The sequence below is a fragment of the Enoplosus armatus genome, chromosome 2, assembly GCF_043641665.1.
Source record: "Enoplosus armatus isolate fEnoArm2 chromosome 2, fEnoArm2.hap1, whole genome shotgun sequence".
Lineage (NCBI taxonomy): Eukaryota > Metazoa > Chordata > Actinopteri > Centrarchiformes > Enoplosidae > Enoplosus > Enoplosus armatus.
This window is the reverse complement of record NC_092181.1, coordinates 6,527,197-6,548,896: the sequence shown is the minus strand read 5'-3', so window position 1 is coordinate 6,548,896 and position 21,700 is coordinate 6,527,197. Positions and strand designations below refer to the sequence as shown.

The 21,700-nt window shown below is 43.9% G+C and overlaps 1 protein-coding gene across 1 annotated transcript in view; it reads right to left on the bottom strand.

Annotated features, from left to right (window-relative positions):
• Positions 1-18,916, bottom strand: part of LOC139301044 (endonuclease V-like) — a 58,392-nt gene extending 39,476 nt beyond the window's left edge. Inside the window, exons 1-7 of the mRNA XM_070924310.1 lie at positions 18,784-18,916; positions 17,402-17,573; positions 12,623-12,757; positions 11,013-11,052; positions 10,412-10,524; positions 6,021-6,089; positions 5,700-5,828 (exon numbers count right to left, since the gene is read on the bottom strand). Coding sequence (XP_070780411.1) covers positions 5,700-5,828; positions 6,021-6,089; positions 10,412-10,524; positions 11,013-11,052; positions 12,623-12,757; positions 17,402-17,573; positions 18,784-18,824 — 699 coding nt within the window. The 5' untranslated portion in view covers positions 18,825-18,916. The remainder of the gene's footprint in view (positions 1-5,699; positions 5,829-6,020; positions 6,090-10,411; positions 10,525-11,012; positions 11,053-12,622; positions 12,758-17,401; positions 17,574-18,783) is intronic.
• Positions 18,917-21,700: the final 2,784 nt, after the last annotated feature.

Here is a 21,700-nt window from a genome sequence, read left to right as displayed (position 1 = left end):
CCCCTCCAGGGCTGCAACTAACAATTGTTTCATGATCAAATGAAAATCTGACAATTATTTTCTCGATTTATCAATTCATCATTTAGTCTGAGTCAGAAAAGCGTCCATCGTGGATTCTCAGCCAGAGACACTCTTCACATCACAGCAAATCTTCCCATTGGAGAAGCTGAAACCAGCGAATAATATTGTTTAAAAAAGGTTTAAAAGATTAATGGATTATCAAAACGGTCGCCTAAACTCCACTCTAAACAAGGAACAAGAAAATTTAATTAAAGGAAAGTTTTGTCCTCAGATTGGATAATTTATCCAGCATCTATGCATACAGTACAGAAGGAACTCTTGTGATTTGACTCAGACGAATCTCCATAAAAGACCTGCTCCATTTAAACCCAAGTCAAAAGTTAAACATCAGTGGTTTATTATTGAGAAATGTTGAATTGTCGTCTTGCCTGCAGACAAACTGTAAATGTTTACCTATAGCTGGTGTCAAATTACCCCGTTCTTCCTAGGAAGCTTCCTGGGGATTTATTAGGAAATGACGGACCTGTAGAATAAGTGTTATTGTGGAGCTGCTCAGTGGTGGACAGCAGAAAGAAACAGAAACAGACACACATGCTCGGCCAACAACAGGGGATAAAAAAAAAAAAAGGGGGTACAACACATGAATCCTCTGAACAGGCCCAAACACTCCATGGATTCGCTGTTGTTTGTTCCTTCAACATGAGTCCAATTTCACCCATTTTCCTACCAGCTTTTGTCCTTTTAAGGCTTGTGGTTCAATCTGCAAATATGAGGTTACGTATTATAACACTGCATCAAGATTGAAGTCAACGCAATAGTCAGTCCTGCCTCAGGTGATGCCAGTACAAACACTCGATAGCTATGAGCTATGCCACGACATTAGTTCCTATAAGACACTGAGCCACAACCCACAATGTGCTTCTACAGGGACCGGATGGGCCACTAATGCAACATCCCTCTGATGTGTCAGCTTCCCCTCTCTGACCTCTGCTCGTCACTCTCTCACTGTCACGGCGACCGTAAAAAAAAAAAAAAAAAAAGGATGAGTCGAGACAGGTTGTCTGCTCTCCTTCCTCCTTCTTCCCATCACATGTTTTCCTCGGCTTCATCAGGTGAAGCGTGGGATACCGAAGGAGTGTGAGAATTTAATGGTGTGATGGAGCACGGCCGAGATGGGGCGTGAATTAGTCTGAGCTCGCCGCGCGTGTCTGTGTATATGTGTGTTTTAGCTCTCCACCGTGCTGTACAAGATTCTGCTGCAGTGCTTTCACACATGAGCCTTCACTGCAGAATCCAACCATGATGTCATCTCTCCCTTTCATCTGTCTCTCTCTGAATCCCTCATGCTGTGGAAGGAGGGGTTTATTTCAGCCATGGTGTAAAGTGAGAGGATCTTATTAGATAGTGTGGAGAGGGATGGAGAAGAAGGAGAAGAGCAAAGGGTTAAACTGTACTTAGAAAACGAACACGCGGCTGCTGTGACGCTGTGAGAAAGCAGCGGACCGCAGTATTAAAGAATGCCTGATCCAGAACATCATTCGTACCTTCCACAAAGCTCATTTCCAACTGAAATGTAATAAATGTCCTCCATGGGAGAATATTAAGATGCCGTTCTCTGGAAGAAGTAGTGCTGAAACAATGAGTCAATGAATTGATTAGCTGATCAACAGAAGACCAATCAGTGACCGAATGTTCATAAAATGTACAAATCATTTGTCATTTTCCACGTTCTTTTTCGCAAATATGAGGATTTGCTGCTTTCTTCCATGGTTTATTATGAATAGAACAAAAAGTGGGGTGGGGGGGGGGGGGTCAAAAAACTCAATTATTGTAGTTTGGCAGCTGATTTGGCCCGTTTACCAACCCACACAACAGTAGCAGCTGCAGCAGTGGCTGTGATACACAGCTCCTGGAGGCAATTAAAATACTTAAGGCGGTGTCCCCGAGTGTCCCACCCTGGAAAAATGCAACCAATACAGAATACTTTCATTAGACCCTCCCTGCCGTGCAAACGCCCACGCCTTTCTCCATGCCCATGTTTATAATGCAGGACTTGTGTTGTACATTGTCTCCAATCTCTTGACCAAGCTGCGTAGTACTCCCCATGAACTTTGATCTAAACGGTTATTGCAGCCCCATCAGAGAATGCATCACTTTGCTTTAATATCAAATATGTCGTGTGTCTGGGCTTAGACTGAATACACAGAGGAGAGAGAAAAGCTCTGTTTCTTTCACATACAGCTGGGTGACACATTCAAGGAGAAAAGTGAATAACTGAGTGGAATGAATGAATGCAGACGCTGAGGCCTTCACAGTCACCAGATCTCAACCCAACTGAACACCCACTGGGAGACTGTGGGGCGACATGTTAAGACAGCGCTCTCCACCACCATCGTCAAAACACCAAACGAGGGAATATCTTCAGGAAGAACGGTGTCCATTCCTCCAGAGACAAGGAGGGCTGAAGCTGTCCTGGAGGCTCGTAGTGGACCGACAGCTTACTAAGACACTTTGTTTATTTGTTTTTCCTTTAATTGCTCATCCATCTGTATACCAGCAACAGTATTTCTCCCGGAAGTAACATTTAGCTCTGTGAAAACCTACCTAAGCTCTACTCTCCACAGATTGCTACCTCTGTTTGTCCACATGAATACCATATCTGCTCCACATCCTGCTCCTCCAGCACACAGCCGATGCCATTAAGCACTCCAACAATGTTTCTCTCCTGAATACATAAACATGTTCCGCGTGCCCTTACCTGACAAACCCCACCGCTCCTCTGTCCTGCTGATGAACCACAACTAGACCCAAACCACAACACACACAGTCTGCCACAGAGACCCGAGCCACATTTAGCCGCGGAGCATGCTTTCTACTTTTTGTCAGTCGGTCTCAGTCTGCCATAATGAGGGTCTGGACGGAGGGTGCAGAATGCTGCAGCTCGTCTTCTTGTCTCCTCAAACTTCAAAATGACAACTGTTACGTAATTCGGACAGTTCTTTCCTGTCAGTTTGACAGCTTTTTGAATGTTTCTTTTTCTCTCCACAAGTTGTGCCGGAGGTTTCACAGGCTTGAGGGACACGAAGCTTTCTGTGGCCACGAAAGAGCGACGTAAACACAGAGTTCAGCTCCGAACATGACACTCACCAGAGCTGGATCTGGGAGGGGGGGGGGGGTGTTTCTTTCCTTTTTCTGTGATGTCAGCAATAAAGAGAATAGAAAATATCTGTGGGAGAGAGAACACAGAGCAGAAGTGGAAGATGGGAGAGAAAAAAAATGAGAATGTGGAGGTCAGGGAGAGAAAGGAAAACAGTCGGATAGAGAAAGATGAAAAGAGAGGGGCCAGTGATTGGACAGAGGAAGGTGAGAGTGTCCCTGGTTCTCTCTGATGTCCACATTCAGTCCCCGCTGCTGCCGGAGCCCCCTCCCTCCTCCTTCTCCCACCAGCTAAACACATCACACTCACACTTTGATGAAATAAACATACACACAGGAGGGGATGAGTTAGCTGCTGCTGCTGCTGCTGCTGCTGCTGCTGCTGCTGCAGCTCCCCTGGTGAAAAAACTGATTTTGAGAAGTGTGTGTGTGTGTGTGTGTGTGTGTGTGTGTGTGTGTGTGTGTGTGTGTGTGTGTTTCCTGTGCGGGGGGAGTGAAAGCACACAGAACAGCAGGAGCACAGCACAGCCTAGTGGCAGAAAGGAAAGCAGGCTGAGGCAGGAGGAGGGATCAGTTCAGGTCAAGTTAGCTGGGTTTTTTTTTTTTGCTTCTTCCTCAAAACGACTTGTGATGTTTTTGAGACCACACTTTTTATGATGCTGTTAAAACTATTAACTACTCATGAAACCTGTAGAACTGCCATTCATTTCCTGTATCCTCCTATCCTGTTCAGGGTCCCAGCATGCACTGGACAAGAGGCAGGGGACACTATAGACGGCAAATATGTGAGGAGAGATGTTTATAACGGTCTTCAATTCAACTCAGTTTATTTTATTGTCTTAAACTATTACAAACCTGCAGTCACATAAACAAATGAAGCCTTTTGTGGCTCCAGAGGGAGCTGCACGGAGACCTGAAATGATGTCACCTGAATGACCGCGTCGGTTCATTTCATTTATTTATAAGGGCAACTCACATTAGTCAACATTTCTGTAAATGTGCCAGTGTTAGCCAGCTGGAAACAGGAAACAGCAAAACATGACTACAACATCCACTACTCAGTACATGCAGCCAAGCAACACTGGTTAGAGGAGCTTTTTTGACACATGCAGAGCAGCAATAAGCAACAAGGCATAAACACAGCCCGGTGCTGAAGATCCGGGGACGCCCACAGCCGCTACTGGCGTAACACACCCGAATCTCCGAGCAACCGGTAGGCGGCCGAGTTGCATCGTGGGTAATGTAGGCACCGTGTTTTATGGCAAGGAAGAAGAATGTGTGGAATAAAAGAAGACAATGTCTCTGGTCCCGCTGCACCGGGAGCTCCACCATGTTATAGTAGTGCAACGCTAAATTGGGGGACAACTCTTTTAATTGCACTTGCTGCCTGATTTGCTAAATTTGTTTCATGTCACCCAAAAGTAAAAGTAAGAACTACGCAGTGCAGAGTTCCGTAGCTTTCCAAAGAAAGAATGCTTTGACGTGAAGTTATAGACCTGGACAGTGTGCAGCATACAGAGACATCATCATTTAGCAGAGGGAACCCGTACGTGTCTGTTTCTATGCTTTGTTACATTTATCCACCTCCTTGACTTAATCCACAACAGTTTGTGTTTCGCAGCCTGAATTCAAAGGAACATATCAAAACACCAGGCATCAATATTTTACATCCATTTGAACCTGTGGAACCAACAAGACGTTCTCAGTAAGTGAGTAGAGCCTTACGGGAATAAAGTATTTCACGATACCTTGCAATCCGTTCTACCCAATGTCCTCTGTATTTGTCTCTCCCTCCTCTCCTATTCCATCCCCATTCTCCCTCTCCCTTTCTTTTTCTTTTCTCTCTCTCTCTCTCCCTCTCTCTCTCACTGATAGCCTGACTGTAACTCAAACTAGTGTGTTATTGATGACTTGCTCTGTCTTTCTGACTTCTGGCTTCAGCCCTGCCAATGTGCTCCAAGGCAGAACAGGGGATTGTTTGTCTGCCTTGCAGCCAAAGAATCTTCACTGTCACACTGTAGGACCAGTGCCTAACCATTAGCATTGTATTATTATCTGAAACTTTTTGCATGGTGTACACTGATGCTGGAATTTAGAACCAAACCCCCCCCCCCCCCCCCCCCCCAAAAAAAAAAAATCAGAGCATCCCTAATTTGGCGGCATACATTGTTCCCTGTATTTGCTCAAGTCTCCCAGGCCCTGCTGCTGAACAGTGCCACACAGCATGGCGCTCGCACCGCCCCGCTGCACAGCAGGATGCTGTTACACAAGTGATGAGCGCTGCTCGCTCTCTCACACGGCGCTCTGCCTCACAGCTGAGGAGTTCAGCTTGATCTGATGTTTAATCTGATCACTGAATTTTTTGCTTCTTATTCTGCCTTTTCGACGGGACGGGCTTCCCTGCAGCCGCTCTGCCTTACAGTGGATAATGATGAACTCACTGATGATTGACTGAGTTGAGTGTGTGTGTGTGTGTGTGTGTGTGTGTGTGTGTGTGTGTGTGTGTGTGTGTGTGTGTGTACCTGTCTGATGGGCTCTGGGACCCGGTAGCGGCAGCAGGAGTGTGTGAGGCGTACAGCTGTGTCCACGCTGATCTTGTGGCCAACCGACACGTACACCGGCTTCGAGCTCTTGTCGGAGCTTCGCAACGCCTGGACACAAAGAGAAATGTCTTGAGCAACTTTTCCACATCTCTCTCTCTCTCTGTGATGGTGATCGTCGTACACATTTGGTTGAGTTCGACTTTTAGCAGGGTGGGTGCTCTTTGAAGTCAGCAGCAACAAAACAAAACCAAACCAAAAAGCACTTGTTTCTGCTCTCTGTGTGTCCGTCCTTTGCCGCACCTTTCCGAGCACTTTGCCTGAGGCGGCTGTGAGTGGGAAGCTGTCTCCTCCTTTCTGCAGAGCAGCTATCTGCGGAGGCAAAGACACAAAAATCAAAGTCAAAAAAAGATGCACGGCATGCCAATACAAATGGCAGCGAACTGAAACAAACTAGTAACCTGCTGCGGAGGCCTCTTATTCTTTAACCTCCGTGACCTTGACTTTCGGGTCCATATATTTGGAGCTGTGGCACGTTTCAGAACATTACAGAACCAATATTTACTGTCATCACACTGGAATGTTTCCTTTAAAATACATGAAACCAGGAATAAAGTAAAAATGTTGACAACCTGGTGAAGATGTTGCACCAGGCATTGTTGCTAATGTGACTCAGACATCAGTGAATTACATTACATGACACATTGCATTACAATGCTAAAACAGCTGTGTGTTTGTCCCATACCAACATCCTCTACTGTGGACCGGGTGAACCGTTTTGCTTCGAGAACTACCAGGTAGGTCCGAGGACATCGTGCATCCTGCTGAGAATCAGCAGTTTTCCTCTCCAGCCAAACACTATGGCAGGTGATTTCAGGGATTAGCACAACACAGTGCAATTGGCTGCTCTAGAATTTGATTGGGAATTTTTTTTAATTATCCAAAGAATGATTTAAAAAAAATAAAATGTTTTTGTTGAAAACTTTTTTTATTTTTTGGAAAACTTCTGTCAAAAATAGTCCAAAAATGTTGTGCCAGACTATTGACTCTTGCCAAGTTGACATAGTAGCCAAACCGTGTAATTACAACTTTCAAGCCAATTAAAAAAACAGAGACTTGATCCTCTCGGGGTGTCGCAACACTCCTTGAGGATGAGAAAATCACCACGACCTTAGAGTCCATACTGGCGTCCTATCAGTCTAGCATTAGATCAGTCTTACAAAGAAAAAAATAACCTGACAATGAATCAGTCAAATCAGACTTGATGACACTGAGTGGCCACAATTAGATATTTAATAAATATTAGACTAAACCTGGAAGATGCTTCATATGTGTGAATAGTGGTCGACGACCTCTTCATTGTCTCTACAGGAACTAAAGTTTTGGTCTCACAGTCGAAGAGATGGTGCAAAGTCAGACGTAGTGATGTGGCCCGCTGTTGACAGGTGTGCTGTGGGTTATGGGCCAGAGCGATGAAGGGAGCTTAGCCTCCATGATGGATGGGGTGTCCGCTCTACTATGACTGATTACAGCAAGCAGCCAGCAGGGAGACAGGAGGGGCCGCACAGGGCCTCCGATCCCAGCTGGGATGAAGCCAACAGTGTGTGTGTGTGTGTGTGTGTGTGTGTGTGTGTGTGTGTGTGTGTGTGTGTGTGTGTGTGTGTGTGTGAGAGAGAGAGAGAGAGAGAGAGAGAGAGAGAGAGAGAGAGAGAGAGAGAGAGAGAGAGAGAGAGAGAGAGAGAGAGAGAGAGAGACCCCCCCCCCCCTCTCTCTCTCTCTCTCTTTGGCTCCTATGAAGCAAGAGCAGGGCTGAAGCCAGAACAGCAGAAGTCAGAAAGACAGAGCAAGTCATCAATAACACACTAGTTTGAGTTACAGTCAGGCTATCAGTGAGAGAGAGGGCGAGAGAGAGAGAGAGAGAGAGAGAGAGAGAGAGAGAAAAGAAAAAGAAAGGGAGAGGGAGAATGGGGATGGAATAGGAGAGGAGGGAGAGACAAATACAGAGGACATAAGATCTGAAGGACGCTGAGCAGCAAGGAACTTCAGCAACACGGATATCATTTTCACAAAGTGTATCTGGGACAAAAAAACCTTTTTTTTCTCCTCTTTCATCCTTTTTGTTTTGTCTCATAAAAACACACTGCCCTGCGAGCACACACACACACATTACATCTCCATGTTCTGGGCGCTCAGCTGCACGTGACGCAGAGAGACTGAGTCAGGCAGAAATGGACTGTTTTGTTCAAGGACACTTCAAAAGGATGCAAATATTTCCTTTAATGGAATCTGGTCAATTATTCACTCCTAAACAGGAAAAAAAATCTCCGACTCAAGACTCAAGGGTCATCTTCCTGCACTGGAACAAACTGTTCTGAAAGCACGACCTTGATTCACAGGAACACTTCAACTTTTTGGGAAATACAGTTGTTCTTTTTCTTTCTGAGAGTGAGACGAGGAGATCACTCTTCCGCGTCGTATTCATGTCATTGTTTAGGCTGTTGCTAAAAGTCAGAAAAGCCGTTCATCTCATTCCTCCCTAGCTTAGCACAAAGACAGGAAGCAGGGAGAAACAGCTAGTCTGGCTCTGTACATAGGTCAACAATACGTCTACCAACAAATCTAAAGCTCACAAATGAGCATGTGTAATACTTTTGCTTGAAAATGTTATATTTTGTTGCATGAATACCTTCAAGGGTCTTTGCCCCTGAGTCTCACACACACACACACACACACACACACCCACGTTTCCTCCCGAGGCTCACAGATTCAATTACAGCACCTGAGAGGAAGTTGTCTCTCTAACCTTCAGAGACACTTCTCAGACTGCATATTGGTTTTTGAAAGCTCTCAGTGTGTTTTTGGAAACTCTTTCTGACATCTAATTGAGTATGGCAGCATATTGCTTGTCAGTGGTACGCGGCGGGTGTGCGTGGTGATCCGGTAACGGCTAATCTTATTTCTAGGCGGCCAATTTTCTGAAATTTGGTATGGAGCCTGATATGGCTTGTGTTTCACGGATTACTTCCCAGCCAATTTCCCACCGAGCGCGCTCAAACGCCAAAGCTGGTGTTGACTTGAGGCGTCGCAATTCTGAGCGTGCCCGTGGACAAATTACCCGGGAGCCCCAGAGAGCGACAATTACATCAACATGCGCGGGGAGGGAGTTCTGAAATTTCATGCACGGCGACTGATCCAAAGCAGATAGCTTGAGCCCAAAGATGCAGCATGGGTGATACTTAAAATGAACATGTCCACGCCGCTCGGATTTTGGCACAGAGATGGCATCAGTGGATATTTGAGACTGCGTCCTCGGAGACGACCGTGTTCTGTGTAAACAAAGAGATCAGATTCCTCCCCGCGGCAGAGGCGAACCGACATTTTCTGACGCCAAAGCCACTCGCACTAATTGAGGGAGATGGATACACTCCTACAGAGAATTGAATTAGCATGTTACAGTACTACATGAAGGCCGCTGGGGTTATAAGCAGAGAGTCGTTGCCTGCTAATTGAGTTAGCGGCAGATCGGATGATTGCTCGAGCCATCCGTGCTGGTTCCCTTTGAAACTTTTTGAGCAGCGCTTGTCATCAGCATTACGGGAAATGCCCATCACTACGCTTCTACACATCGGCATCATCTACGAAGAACTTGCGTGTTGATATTTCCCTCAGGGGAAGGTCGGTTACGCTCATCAGAAACAAAAAAAAATAAATTGTATGAGGAGTTTCTCTCTAACCTCTGTGTCTTTGTGTTGGCTTGATCAGGTTACGCTCCCCAAACTCTGAAGATCCGATTTTAAACCATTTTCCAGAGGGACGAAGGATGCATTAACCACATAGTGTGTGTCAATGCATCTACAGTCCACATGTAGAAGTTATGCAGACGTGTAAATCTAGACATTTCTAGAAAATTTAAAGATTTTTATTAGAAATCAGTCCGAACTTCAACCTCTCACAACGTAGCTCACAGCAGCAGACACCAGAATCCAGCTAAAGCCAGTCTATTCTCTTACTTTAGAGGCCAGCCAGACGCCTGTTCATCAGGCAGATCTAACTTTAACTTGCATTTATTCTTTCCTCAACAGGTCACCGGGGCTGCAGACTGAAACAGAGTGAACATTTGCATATTAATGAAATCCAGTTTTTGCCGTCCCGCAGGTGTACTTTGACCAATAGGTATTTGTTCCAGCTTGATTTGTATTCAAAAAGCCGCATTAGCATTAGCTACACAAGGAGGCCTTGGCTTGCAATAAAAGTGGCACTGTCAAAACAGCACACACACTTAAAACACACACGCACATGCAAATAGATGTGTAAGTGGGAGTTCACACACACACACACACACACACACACACACACACACAGGCACGCACGTTCAAAAGTAATTGAGGATTCTGTCCTTTGCTTCGTCCCTCTCTGACATTTCTTTGCTTTTTTTTTCAGAATGCAGTGAGCAATAAACACAACAGAAAAAAAGTGGTAACAACTTTGATAACTTAAATAATTCATCTATTGACTCTTGCCAAGGTTGGCAGCTCTTTTACAGAAAACAACATTTGTACGTGGCAAGAAAGAACACAAACTATGACGTAACACATCAGCTTTTCTCATCCTCTGTTTTCTGTAAGCCGAGCCACACAGCGACAAAGCTCTACAGCAGGGAAGAGGAATAAAAACAGAAATGTAAAGAGTCTCACCTGCGACTGGTGCTCTTCACTCTTGTACACGCCCTGCACCTGCAGCAGGTTCTTGGCCACGCCCACACACGGCAGCCCTGACAGCACTCCGAGATGACACGCCAGGCCGAACTCTGCAGGGTCCACACAGTGACGATGTCAAATCTACAGCAGCATTGACTTTGTGTGATATAATTAATAAATATTTCATGGCGACAAAAAAGACAAAATGAGAGGCAAGACAGCTTGCACAATGTATCCGACTGGCCTACACGGGCTGCTGGGTGTTTTTCAGAAACCTCACATTACTGCGCGTTCCTTAAAGATAAGGCGTGCTTTACTTCATCACGTTCTCCCTCTCTGTCTTATTAAATGAAGTTCTTGACATTCTGCCGACGTTGTGTGAACGCAGCAAAACAACTGAATGGAGCGTGGTGTAATAATGTAATGATGTTATTAATTGCACCTGCGCGTTTCTCGCCATGAAATGTAAAAATGTCGGTAGTAAAAGAAAAACAGGACGACTGCATTTTGCCGCTTAATGCATCCTGCTGTAAATCAAAGAGAGCGCATCAACAGCGTGAAAACATTCCCTGGGTCAGTGTGGACCAGCTTGACTTACCTCTGTAGTGGAAGAGACCATTCCCGTCCACAAACACCACCTGTTGAGAGGGCACACAACACACACACAACTAAAAAACACTTACTGACTTAAATGCTTAATTTAGTACGGGACAAAGCTGTTAACTGTGCATTGTTAAAACATCACAAAGAGTCAGTAAAGCATGTATTTCTAAAGTGGGCTTCAGCTGTTGCGCCACTGCTACAGCATTTTTTCACGTCAACACTTTTCCGAGGTTCTAGGCCTTTTGTACAGCAGCCATTTCGACATGTCATAGCAGGAAAATCACAGTAATGTCATGAATAATGTTTTTCACGGCTGCTCAGACACTTCAGTGCAGCAGAGGCATCCTTAATACTATTACTTCCACCTGTGCTATACCTGATCTAAAAAGTTAAAGTGCCCACTGTGAAACCTTTCTTCTGCTTATCTGCAGTCTATGACCCCCACTGTCTGACACGATGTCCGACGCAGAGCATAAGACAGCAGAGTGTCTTCATCCTGAGTTTCAAAAGTTAAAGCTAGTAAGAGACAAGCTCCTCAAACTGATATTCGAACTCCTCCAGCTCCAACACACCGATGAATTCTTGGAGGTGACTCTACAGACATATTTCAGCACTGAATCATAAGTCACAGAGAATAACTCACTTCAAACGCTGCAGATAAAGGGTGCAGTGACTGCATCTGTCCAGGGCTAAATGTCAGTGGAAGTACAACTGAGTGTGTGTGTGTGTGTGTGTGTGTGTGGTGGGAGAAAGTGTGTATGTGTGTTTCTGCACACCTGCGTGCACGGTGACAGCGACAGAGTGGGAGTTAGCGAGGGAGGCGTGTGGGCTGCGACAAACAGAAGTGAGTGGGTGAGGATGCATTAGAGGCGACATTCTGAGAAACCGTGAGAGAGGGAGAACAGAGGAGCTTTGTCACTAGCGGCTGCTATCCATCCAGAGGGTTTAAATGGGCATGAAGTAAGGTTCACACTGAACATGCCCAATAATGTCAGGAAGTTGTCAAACTTGTTAGCTGTGTCCAAAATGTCACTCAGAACTGTACTTTTAAGATTAAAACACTACAGCTAGCATGTAACGTTAGAGTTTCCGAGTTAAACAGGAGAGGAACCTGATTTGAATGTTGAAAAGTGGGCGTGTCATAACCGACGTGAATGTTCGCTAAAAGTTGAAGACTGATCGATGGGTGGATGTCACGGTATCACCGATTGAAACGGGTTGGTTAAGAGCACGTGTCGTATTTTGTTTTACGGGAAGAAAACATGATTGGATTTTGATAAAAGAAATCCATGAGATTCAAAACTCGGCTCGGGACAAACTTAAAATATCTTGGTATTTAAAATAGAACTTTTCTGCAAGTGGAAAAGGGAGCAAGGCCTTTTCGCATATTCCTCAGCATACTTCAATACATTATTACATTATCCCAATTATACCAACTGCCTGAAGTCATCTGAGGGACTCACACCATTTGTCATTTGTTCTCCTACTTGTACCTTGATGAACCACAAGCGAAACACTGGTAACTACAGTTGTGACAAGAAGCCCTTAAACAGGTGGAAAACATCTTGAATTTGACCCCATTAATGAGTGCGCGCAGAAGCTGACCTGAGGCAGAAGTTTAGGCTGGTTCCTCTCGAGCCGCTGCAGAGCCTCCAGGAGGAAGGGGGTTTCTCTGAAAGCCAGGAAGCCAGCGATGTAGGGGGCCGTCAGGGTCACCATCTGACTGTCCTCATACAGCATCTGGTAAAGGGGAGGGGACAGAAACACTGGTTGATGCTGTGTGACTTTTTTTTTTTTCTGACAATCCCTACATCCCCTACGTGCCCACTCATTGGGGTTTGGATACACACATCTGTGGCCCTGAATGGAGCTCAGACAACGACGCTGTCAAGAGTTCAGGTGCTGCACGCTTCGGACAAACGCGCCCACCCCAGTGCATATGTAAGGGCGAGTCCACAGACCCACACACAAGCTGTGCAGGATAATCACTAACATCCCCCATCTGGCACAAGATGAAACATCTGTTACTTTCCTTGTTAATTTAAGGCTGCGAACATATTCTGGACATCGGACAATTTACTCTGTACAAGTTACCTGCTGTGTTGTGGACACAGTTATGACTGAAGCTTATGCAGCTATAGAATCAACTTGCTTGGTCTGCTACAGCAAACATATCTGCTCTACAAATCTCACGTCCCATGTTCTCCTTTGAGAAAACGAATCAGTAGATAAAGAGGTTCATATTGGTTAATGACGGTGCCCCCTGTCCGTGCATGTACCACTTGCAATGCCCTTAGTTCTCTCTTGACATAGAACTAAATTTGTTTTCCAAAAGCCAATCGAATCAGTTCATTTGAAGCACTTTGCATAGAGCAGTTATCATTGGCGGTCACAACGCACACAAACAGGAAAACCCACGTTAGCTTTCTAGCTAATATCTCCTCCTAATCCAAAAGCATGGACGCACATCTTGTGTTGCACCTTTGCAGGCTGAATGAACTTGCAAACAAACATCTACTGGAGAAAAAGCATTTAGCTAATTAGCTGGTCGGTCAAAGCACACTGAAGAGCATAAAAACGAACTAAATGTCAACATGTGCCAATTTAGATGCTTACAAACCTGTCCACCGGCCCCCCGCCCATCAGGGGCTTTGGGGCTAAAGGAGCACTTCTGATGTTTATCTCCAAATACGTTTTTTCTTCCTTCCTTTCAGTAAAAAAACGTATTTACAATCCATTTCTAAATCCTTTTGATATGATTTGACTGCAAAATAAGGTATGATTAATTGTGAGTTCAGTTGGACTGCTGCCACTTTCTGAGCTTCTAATCAGATGGCTAAATGAATAAGTATCTGTCTGGTGGGGAGGTTCAGTCTTCTGGCTGAAAACTAGAATAGGGCAAATGTCAGCAACCATGTAAGGTTGTAAGTATAATCAAAATGTTGTACTATTTATAGTAGGACTCAACTTCTGAGCGACAGTATATTCAGAGGTGGGACAAAGTCATTGTCAAGTCTTCGCTATGAAGCCTTGAGTCAAGTCACTGCAAGTCCTGTGTTTTCGAATCCCAAACAAGTCATTATGTGCAAATCAACAAATGTAAACAATTACTTTGTGGAGAAATTTAAAATGGCAATAAATGTAGTAAATGTAGATTCAGTTAGTATGGCAAATTAAGACAAATTTGTATTTATTACGTTGCTCTCTGCAGTGCCAAGCGCCCCTCGCCCCTCCCTCTTGAACAAGGCGACAGGCTGCTGTCAGATTGGTTCAAACTATATGAAGAAAATAAAGAGATGAGTTGAAGTCCTGAGTCACTGGAGTGAAAGGCAAAATTGCAAGGGTTTTTTTTTTTTTGGTTTTGTCACGTCAAATCTGAAGCCATCAGAGTCGTGGCTGGAGTCTGCCTCAAGGCCACTGTGCTGCCGTTTGTCAGTATGTACATGCAGATGTTGACATGGATAAGCAGAAGGCTTTTGTTTCTACACATGAAATTCGAGTGTCAGTGTTCAAGGAGGCCAGAAGCCATGGCCACTCTGGGGCTCAAGCTGTTACAACTCTTTGTTTGAAAAGCTTCGTCGCAGACGCTGTAACATCAACAAACACTTTTCATGAAGGCCTACAGCTGTGGCGACAATGCAAACACACAAAAGCTCTGGTTTGTGCGTGGAGGTAAGCCTTGCATCAGAAATACCATTAAGGATATGTCAATGTCGTATCTTTGACTGCAGTGACCTTCATCCCCCTCTGCTAAACAGAGGTGTAAATAAAACACCGCTGCTGTTGTTCATGCTGAAAGGATGTTTATTCACATTTACAGTTTAACCCTGTAAAGCCTGAACCATGAAATAATTGCCAGAAAATTAATGAGTTTTAATCTGTATCATTTTTGTACAAAAACATATAACAACATTTTTAACCCATTAACCTTTGAGTTTCAATGCCATCCTTTCTCACATCAGGGGGCACACTAGAGGTTGGCCTTTTGCGTGGGGGTGTGTGTGGGGGGGGGGGGGGTGGTCTGCCACACTTGATTTTGCCCTTTCCTGCACTTTGGAGAGAGGTGCAGCAGCTTCAAACCTTCGCAGGGGGCATGGGCTTCTGCCTGGGCTTCAGTTTCTTCTGGTGCACTGCATGAGTCTGATCGTATACATCAGGTGTTTCAGGAAGAAAAATATCACACTGATGATGTAGAGGTCTCAAAAACTATGATATGAAACTCAAATATGATAAACTTGGCGTTACAGGGTTTAAGAGTGTGTTGAGCTCCAGTTTGGGACTAGTTTATTTAAATGCAATTGCAATTTCAATTCTGTGAAACCCCGCAGCAGTGGACACGCTGCGCATCATGTTACAAGCATCACTTTGTGTCACAAACGGCCTCAGGTGGCAGTGTTAGAGTAAATTGAAAGCAGCAGGGAACATAATCCCATTACTGGACAGCATTTCTCAACAACATTTCATTAGCCTCGTCGGGTCCATGTATCAACAACGTACAGTGACAAAACGTCATTAATTACGATGGCTTATATAATGAGAAGGTGCCAGCAGCCCGTGTTAATGCACAGATAAATAGCAGGAAGGAGGAATGCTTGTGAAAGGCAGTACGAAAACATAAATGAAGTGAAAATTGAGACTGCCAAGGTCACTTTACCAACAGCCGGTTTAACAAGACTCGATCCGGAGCTGCATTGTATATTAAACCTTGGCTCCGCTGTGTATTAATATTGCTTTTTATGCTTGGCAAGTCTGCTTTTAGTGCTGCGGTTGACTTGAAAGGTTTTATTGGATGAGATTAAACATTCACCACTTTTCTGGTCCAGAAAATTAAAATTCACACAGGTTAAGTGATCAGAAGGCCGTTTCACAAAATGAATCAACAGCGTTCAAAGGCTCCTTTGAGTTTGGATGTTGTTGTTTGTTTTTTTTTAAAACAAGGTTTGAGAAATATCCACTTCCTGATACTGCAGAGGTAATTCATAATTCCTTCATGCTATTGTAGGTATATTTACTATGCGTTTGGCATTTCTATGGCACAATATTCCAACTGAATATTACAATTGTTGACCCAAATACAACTTTATAAGATGGAAAAAATGACTTAAATGGGTTACATGTTCAACTGAAAGCTGCTCTAATATAACATTTTTATATTAACAGTAGATCACATGACCAGGCATCACTCGGAGTGATGAGCATAAAGAGAATTAACACGCAAAAGCTTGATCCAGAGCTTTCAGCCACACGACCTCACCAGATTAAGTCATCACGTAACACTGTCACTGACCTAAGGCCCTGGTTCGCGTGTAGTATAGCGAGTTATCTCATCAAAAGCTAGTAAGTGGGCCTTGAGTTAAGACATTTGTTTGTCAAACTTCTGTTTCCAAAGGCAGGAATAAAAAATGCTCACGCTCCACATCTTACAGTTTGCCTCTCGTAAAATGTCAAGGATGCATGCAGGTCAAGAATCTATTTATGAAGTGTTTATACTGCACAGTAAATATGTAATGTATGGTACCTCTGGCCAATCCAGTTCAGAAAATAAAGGCAAAGTGTTCCATTTTCAGTTTCTCGTTGAAAAGAACAACCTCACTTGTACATTTACTGTTGTTTTCTATGCATCTAGTCAATCTGGTCCCAGTACAGTCTAGCTGTAAGAACAGAAAAAGAGTAACTGACTCCATACAGGGCAAGCAAATGTGTCATATGGCAGATATTAAGGTTGTGTGTCAAGTGATAACAACCTGAAAAGAAAAAAAGCTGCTCCCTGATAACATCCCATCAAAGTGGAAATAGAGCCAGGGCATCAAAAACGGTTCGGTTTAGGGGTCAGATACGCAGGATATTCACGAAGCTATAAGCCAGATCACTGGACAGGCAACAAGCACGGATTAAATAGTATCTGTTTTGGTTCATGATCATAGGGCCGCAGTCAGAAAGAGAAAGAAATCACTTCACTGGCTGCCAAAAACAACCACACAGTTGTCACAAGTTGGGGAAAGTATGAGTCATTTGCTGAAGTGTGTCCACAGTCTTCCTCATGCGGAAAAAAGCAGTAGATTTAAAGGGATGAAGCTGCAGCAGGAAACGACTTACACGAAACATGCTGACAGTATTTAGCATCATGATATATTGTTATCTTTTCACCATATGTGCTGAATACATTCTGTGATCACCTGTCTCGTCTCTGTTGTGATTATGTGACTGTTTCTGACAAATGCAGGCCTGCTGTTACGTAAGTGGTGGAGCACTGTGTCACCAGAGTTGGCAAATGCCTTCTGTCAATACTGCTGCAGCTCCCACCCGTCACCACTAGAGGTCGACAAAGCTCACACGTTGCTTAGTTCATCAGTGACTGCTGGGTGTAGCGAGGGGACAGCTCACCTCCAGGTTGGGGTAGCTGAGCACCACGAGCTGGGCGCAGGCGTTGACGTCGTCCCCTTTGATGAAGGAGAGGTCCACTCCCCCGACTCTCTCCAGGCCCGAGAAGTCTGGACTCCTCTGCCAGTCCTCGGTGTCATCCTCCACCACCTGCTGTCTGAGACGAGCCTGCTCACTGCAGGACGGAAAAGACTACTGTAGTCCACCAGCACGATCACAGGACACAAGCAGGGACAAAAACTCACACGAGGAACAAAACACATATTCAACATATTCATATTCTACACCAGAAAGACACCACACCATAATGTAGAGAAATGTAAATAAGAATAAATTGCTAACTGCTAAAAGAATAAATACATTTTGTGATTTTGATTTATAGCCAGGACATGTTTAAGTGATTTTGGTTGGTAGCTTTCTTGGGTTAGATCACCCCCAATGTCAAAAATACAGACTGGGGTTGATCTCAAACTGTGCATCATTTTTTACTAAGCATTACTGGAGCTGCAACGAAGGATTATTTTCTTTTTTTGATTCATTTGCTGACAATTTTCTCAATTCATCATTTTGTAATTTTGTCAGAAAGTAGCGAAAATAATGAAAATGTTTCTCATAATTTACCAGATCCCAACGTGACTTATTCAAAATTTACCATCATACGTGACAAAGTCAACGGTAAATGTTGACAGCACGTTCATTTTCAAATTCAAACATCTGAGAGGCTGGAACCAGCAAGTCCTTTTTCACTTTTGCTGGCTGAAAACGACTGAAAGACTCATTTTCTGTCAGTCTACTGAAAGATGAATCAACAGATGGTTTCTGCTCTAGTTTATTCCTCCGTGCCCTTTAAGCTCCTGCCTGGAAAACAGAGACTCGATTGAGAGATAAGTCGTTTTGTCTATCGAATGTCAGACAGGTGACGTTAGAAATGTTTTGTTTTGTCCAACCAACAATCTCAAACTTAAGACTTCCAATTTATATGGATATAAAAGTCACTGACACGCAGCAAAGATGGGGACAGATAATGTTTTGTTGTTGTTTTTTTTGCATGATTAGGTTCACTGTGTATTGAACTGTTTTCCTATTCCCCAATTTGTGTAATTTCATCTGCACAGAACTTGAGTAAACACTACTGTATTTGTGGACTAGTATTTCTAGGAGGTGGCATCATATGGAGTCATGGAGTCATCAGTGGCCTTGTCATTACAAACTCACATATCATTACATATCATATCAAGTGTGGTAACATCTGTCAGCACATTATGGAGCACTTTGTTTGTTTTACCAAGCTCCTACTTCAGGCATGACACTTGGTAACAAGCAGCTACAGCGTGGAGATAAGTTCCCGCGATATCAATATACATGGATATAAACAGCACTCTGACCTCTCCCACTGCTTGACCAGATCTTCTGCAGGAGCGAACATCTGTATCGGTGTCGGTGAAGAGGACACGCCGCTGAAAAAGGACTTTTCACGAGGAGAATAAACTGTCAGAAGCGACGTTGCTGCTGTCACTGTTTTGCTTCCGTGTTCTGACGTCACGGTGAGGGCGGGGCCTGCGTCTGGCGTCAGTGTGGTGCTATGTGGCTAAATCATGCCATCTAGCGGCCCTAAGGTCAAATTACACCAATAGTAAAATGTATCAAATGCACCGTATGCAACATGTTGTTACGGTTAGGGTCGTCTTTTTCAAATGTAACAATTATCCAAACAATTACTTTAGTTATTAGTTATTATATCTGATTACTTAATGGACAAGGCAGCTAAAATTGACTGTGGTAATGCCAGGACAGCACACCTCAAACAGCTTCTGTTCCTCACTAGATGTGGGACAAGCATGTCACAGCCTCACATCATTAAGTGAGTCAATATATGATGAGAAAAAGAGGCCGACTGGTCTGATACCAGCATGTCCAGTGATGGCAGCAGTGATATATGATGCACCCCAGGGCTTCTTTGTGTTTCACCTCTTGGCCAAATTCTACAAAGTTATGGAATTCATTTCTTCTGCCACGCGGATGATAGTCAGGCATGATAGCCACACCAGTATTAGGACATTAGAGCCTAGCCTGACTGCTGTGAAGAAAATGGATGTCCCATAACTTCCTACGTCTAAATTCTGAGGGAATCGAGGCGCTGGGTCGTTGGCACTGCTCCACAGACATCATTTTAGTCAATGAGGGGAATCAGGTCAGTGGGGGACAGATGATCTGTTTTTGATGACGGTCGAAGTCAGTGATGCAGCAAACATGAAACCTGTTTTTATGATCCTCATTCAAGTGATTAGAAAAGTGAGCCCAGCGGCATAGTGTAGGGAGACACAAACAATGTGGACAATAAAACAGATACTTCCAAGTTTGGTAACAGATGCATTTTCAAATTCATAGTCTCGGTTAATTAAAAGTGAACTGTGGGTCCAGGTCAAAACTAGCAAAGACACATGGAAAACATAAATGAATGTGACACAAGTGCATGTATTTTCTCATAATTCAAGTTTAATGTTTTCAAAAAATGTAAAGGCGCCACATTGTCATTAATTCAAACATGTACTTTTTACATAATTCCTCCCATCAAGGTAAAGAGAAGATATGCGACGATGTCAGAAGAGGAAGCAGAGAGACAGACGAATGTGTTGAAAGGTCAAGACAAACAGTTATAGCCCTCATTTGTCAATGAGATCTTGATGAAAAGTGTAAGAGGCTGTAAGAGCTAAACTCAGAGAGGCAGGAGACACATTTTTTTCTGGTAACACTGGATTTAAAATGGAAAAGAAACAAAAACATCTGATCTGAGAACACTTCTTTATGCCTATGGCTTCAATCAAGGTCCACTCTGCTTTCTACGATATACACAATGAAAAGTGTTTGAAAGCAAAACAGCAAAACTGGAGTGTACAAGTGACAGAGAGTAGAGAGAGAGAGAAAGAGACACAAAAGGAAGTATAAGAGTATTTAGATCTGGAACTGGTGCTGCTTGTTTCATCAGTCGAACCATCAAATGGAACCCTCATGAAGGAACAACCAGGTGAAGGAACAACCAGGTGAAGGACAGTTAATCGAGTGGTTCTAGGCATGCTTCAGAAAGTGAGGAGAAAAGTAGAGAAACACACATTTTACAGTCATATCTTTCATCCCCGCTGTCTCTCACATTCATTCTTTTACACCATCACACGCGCTTAATAGCCCACAATCTGAGGAGGTCCTTTTTCTCAGTAAAGCATGTCGTGTTATTGCAGTTAATGACATGTAGTTATCACAAGTTAACCTTTGACCTTTCATTAATAGTTAAAAACTAGCAGTTTCATGTGTTAAAAACAACAGCAGGCAGGGCCAGTATTTTCAGGAGTCTGATTCCCGTGTAATGTCATATCCGTTCTGTTTTTTTCTTTTTGCCATCAGCTGCACTTGGTAACCATGGCAACAGCACGCAATGGCAATTGTTTCTGCCTTCTACAGGGGAGGTCAGATCTACCTGAAGTCATCAATGTTTATCAACCGAATAAACTGTATTACAAAAAAACTCCAAACCGTTGCATGGATGTGTTGCATTTAGAAATGTTCATTCAATTCACAATCGCTCATCTATTACAGTGGTAACCTTGAAAAAAAGCAGGTACGTTTCTAAGTGATGCTTACAAAAGGCTAAAATGGTATTTATTGACACATGACTCTTAAAATGGCTATATCTTATTTTCTTTTAATAATAGATGTGTAAACCCAGTCACCAGGTGAGCACGCAGTAACACACCACACTGCTTCACCCCATCAAGTACTCATCTCCAAAAAAAACACAAAAAACAGTAACTCCAACCAACACTAGTACATGTACAGCATCAGTGTTGTTAACTGACGCGGCGTCAAAAGATAATCGCAAAGTAACATTCATCCCTAATGCACGCTGAAATCTACATCACTTGGAAAAAGAAGTCGAGAATGATGGCAGTTCTGCCCAGTTACAACGCAACCCTCCGAATTCAGGCATTTCGTTGGTTAGCGAGCACTAGCCAATCAGTAGCACATTCACAAATCAGTGACAAGGCATCTCCTTTACCACTTGATTTTGACTTTTGAGTTCCTCAATCGGGTGCGATGCTGGACAGAAAGCCAAATCAACTGCAGCCATTCCAAGGGAAATAAACACACGTCCAGGAGAAACTCTGGCGAGTTATTTTTGTTTCTCTCCTGACGGGATGCTAACAGAGACGAGGAGTGATAATGTTGCCACGGAACTTTGCTGTTAATGGCTCAGTTTGCCCGTCCGTCCGTCTGCCTGCCTGCACGCAGCTTACAAACAAAAATCTC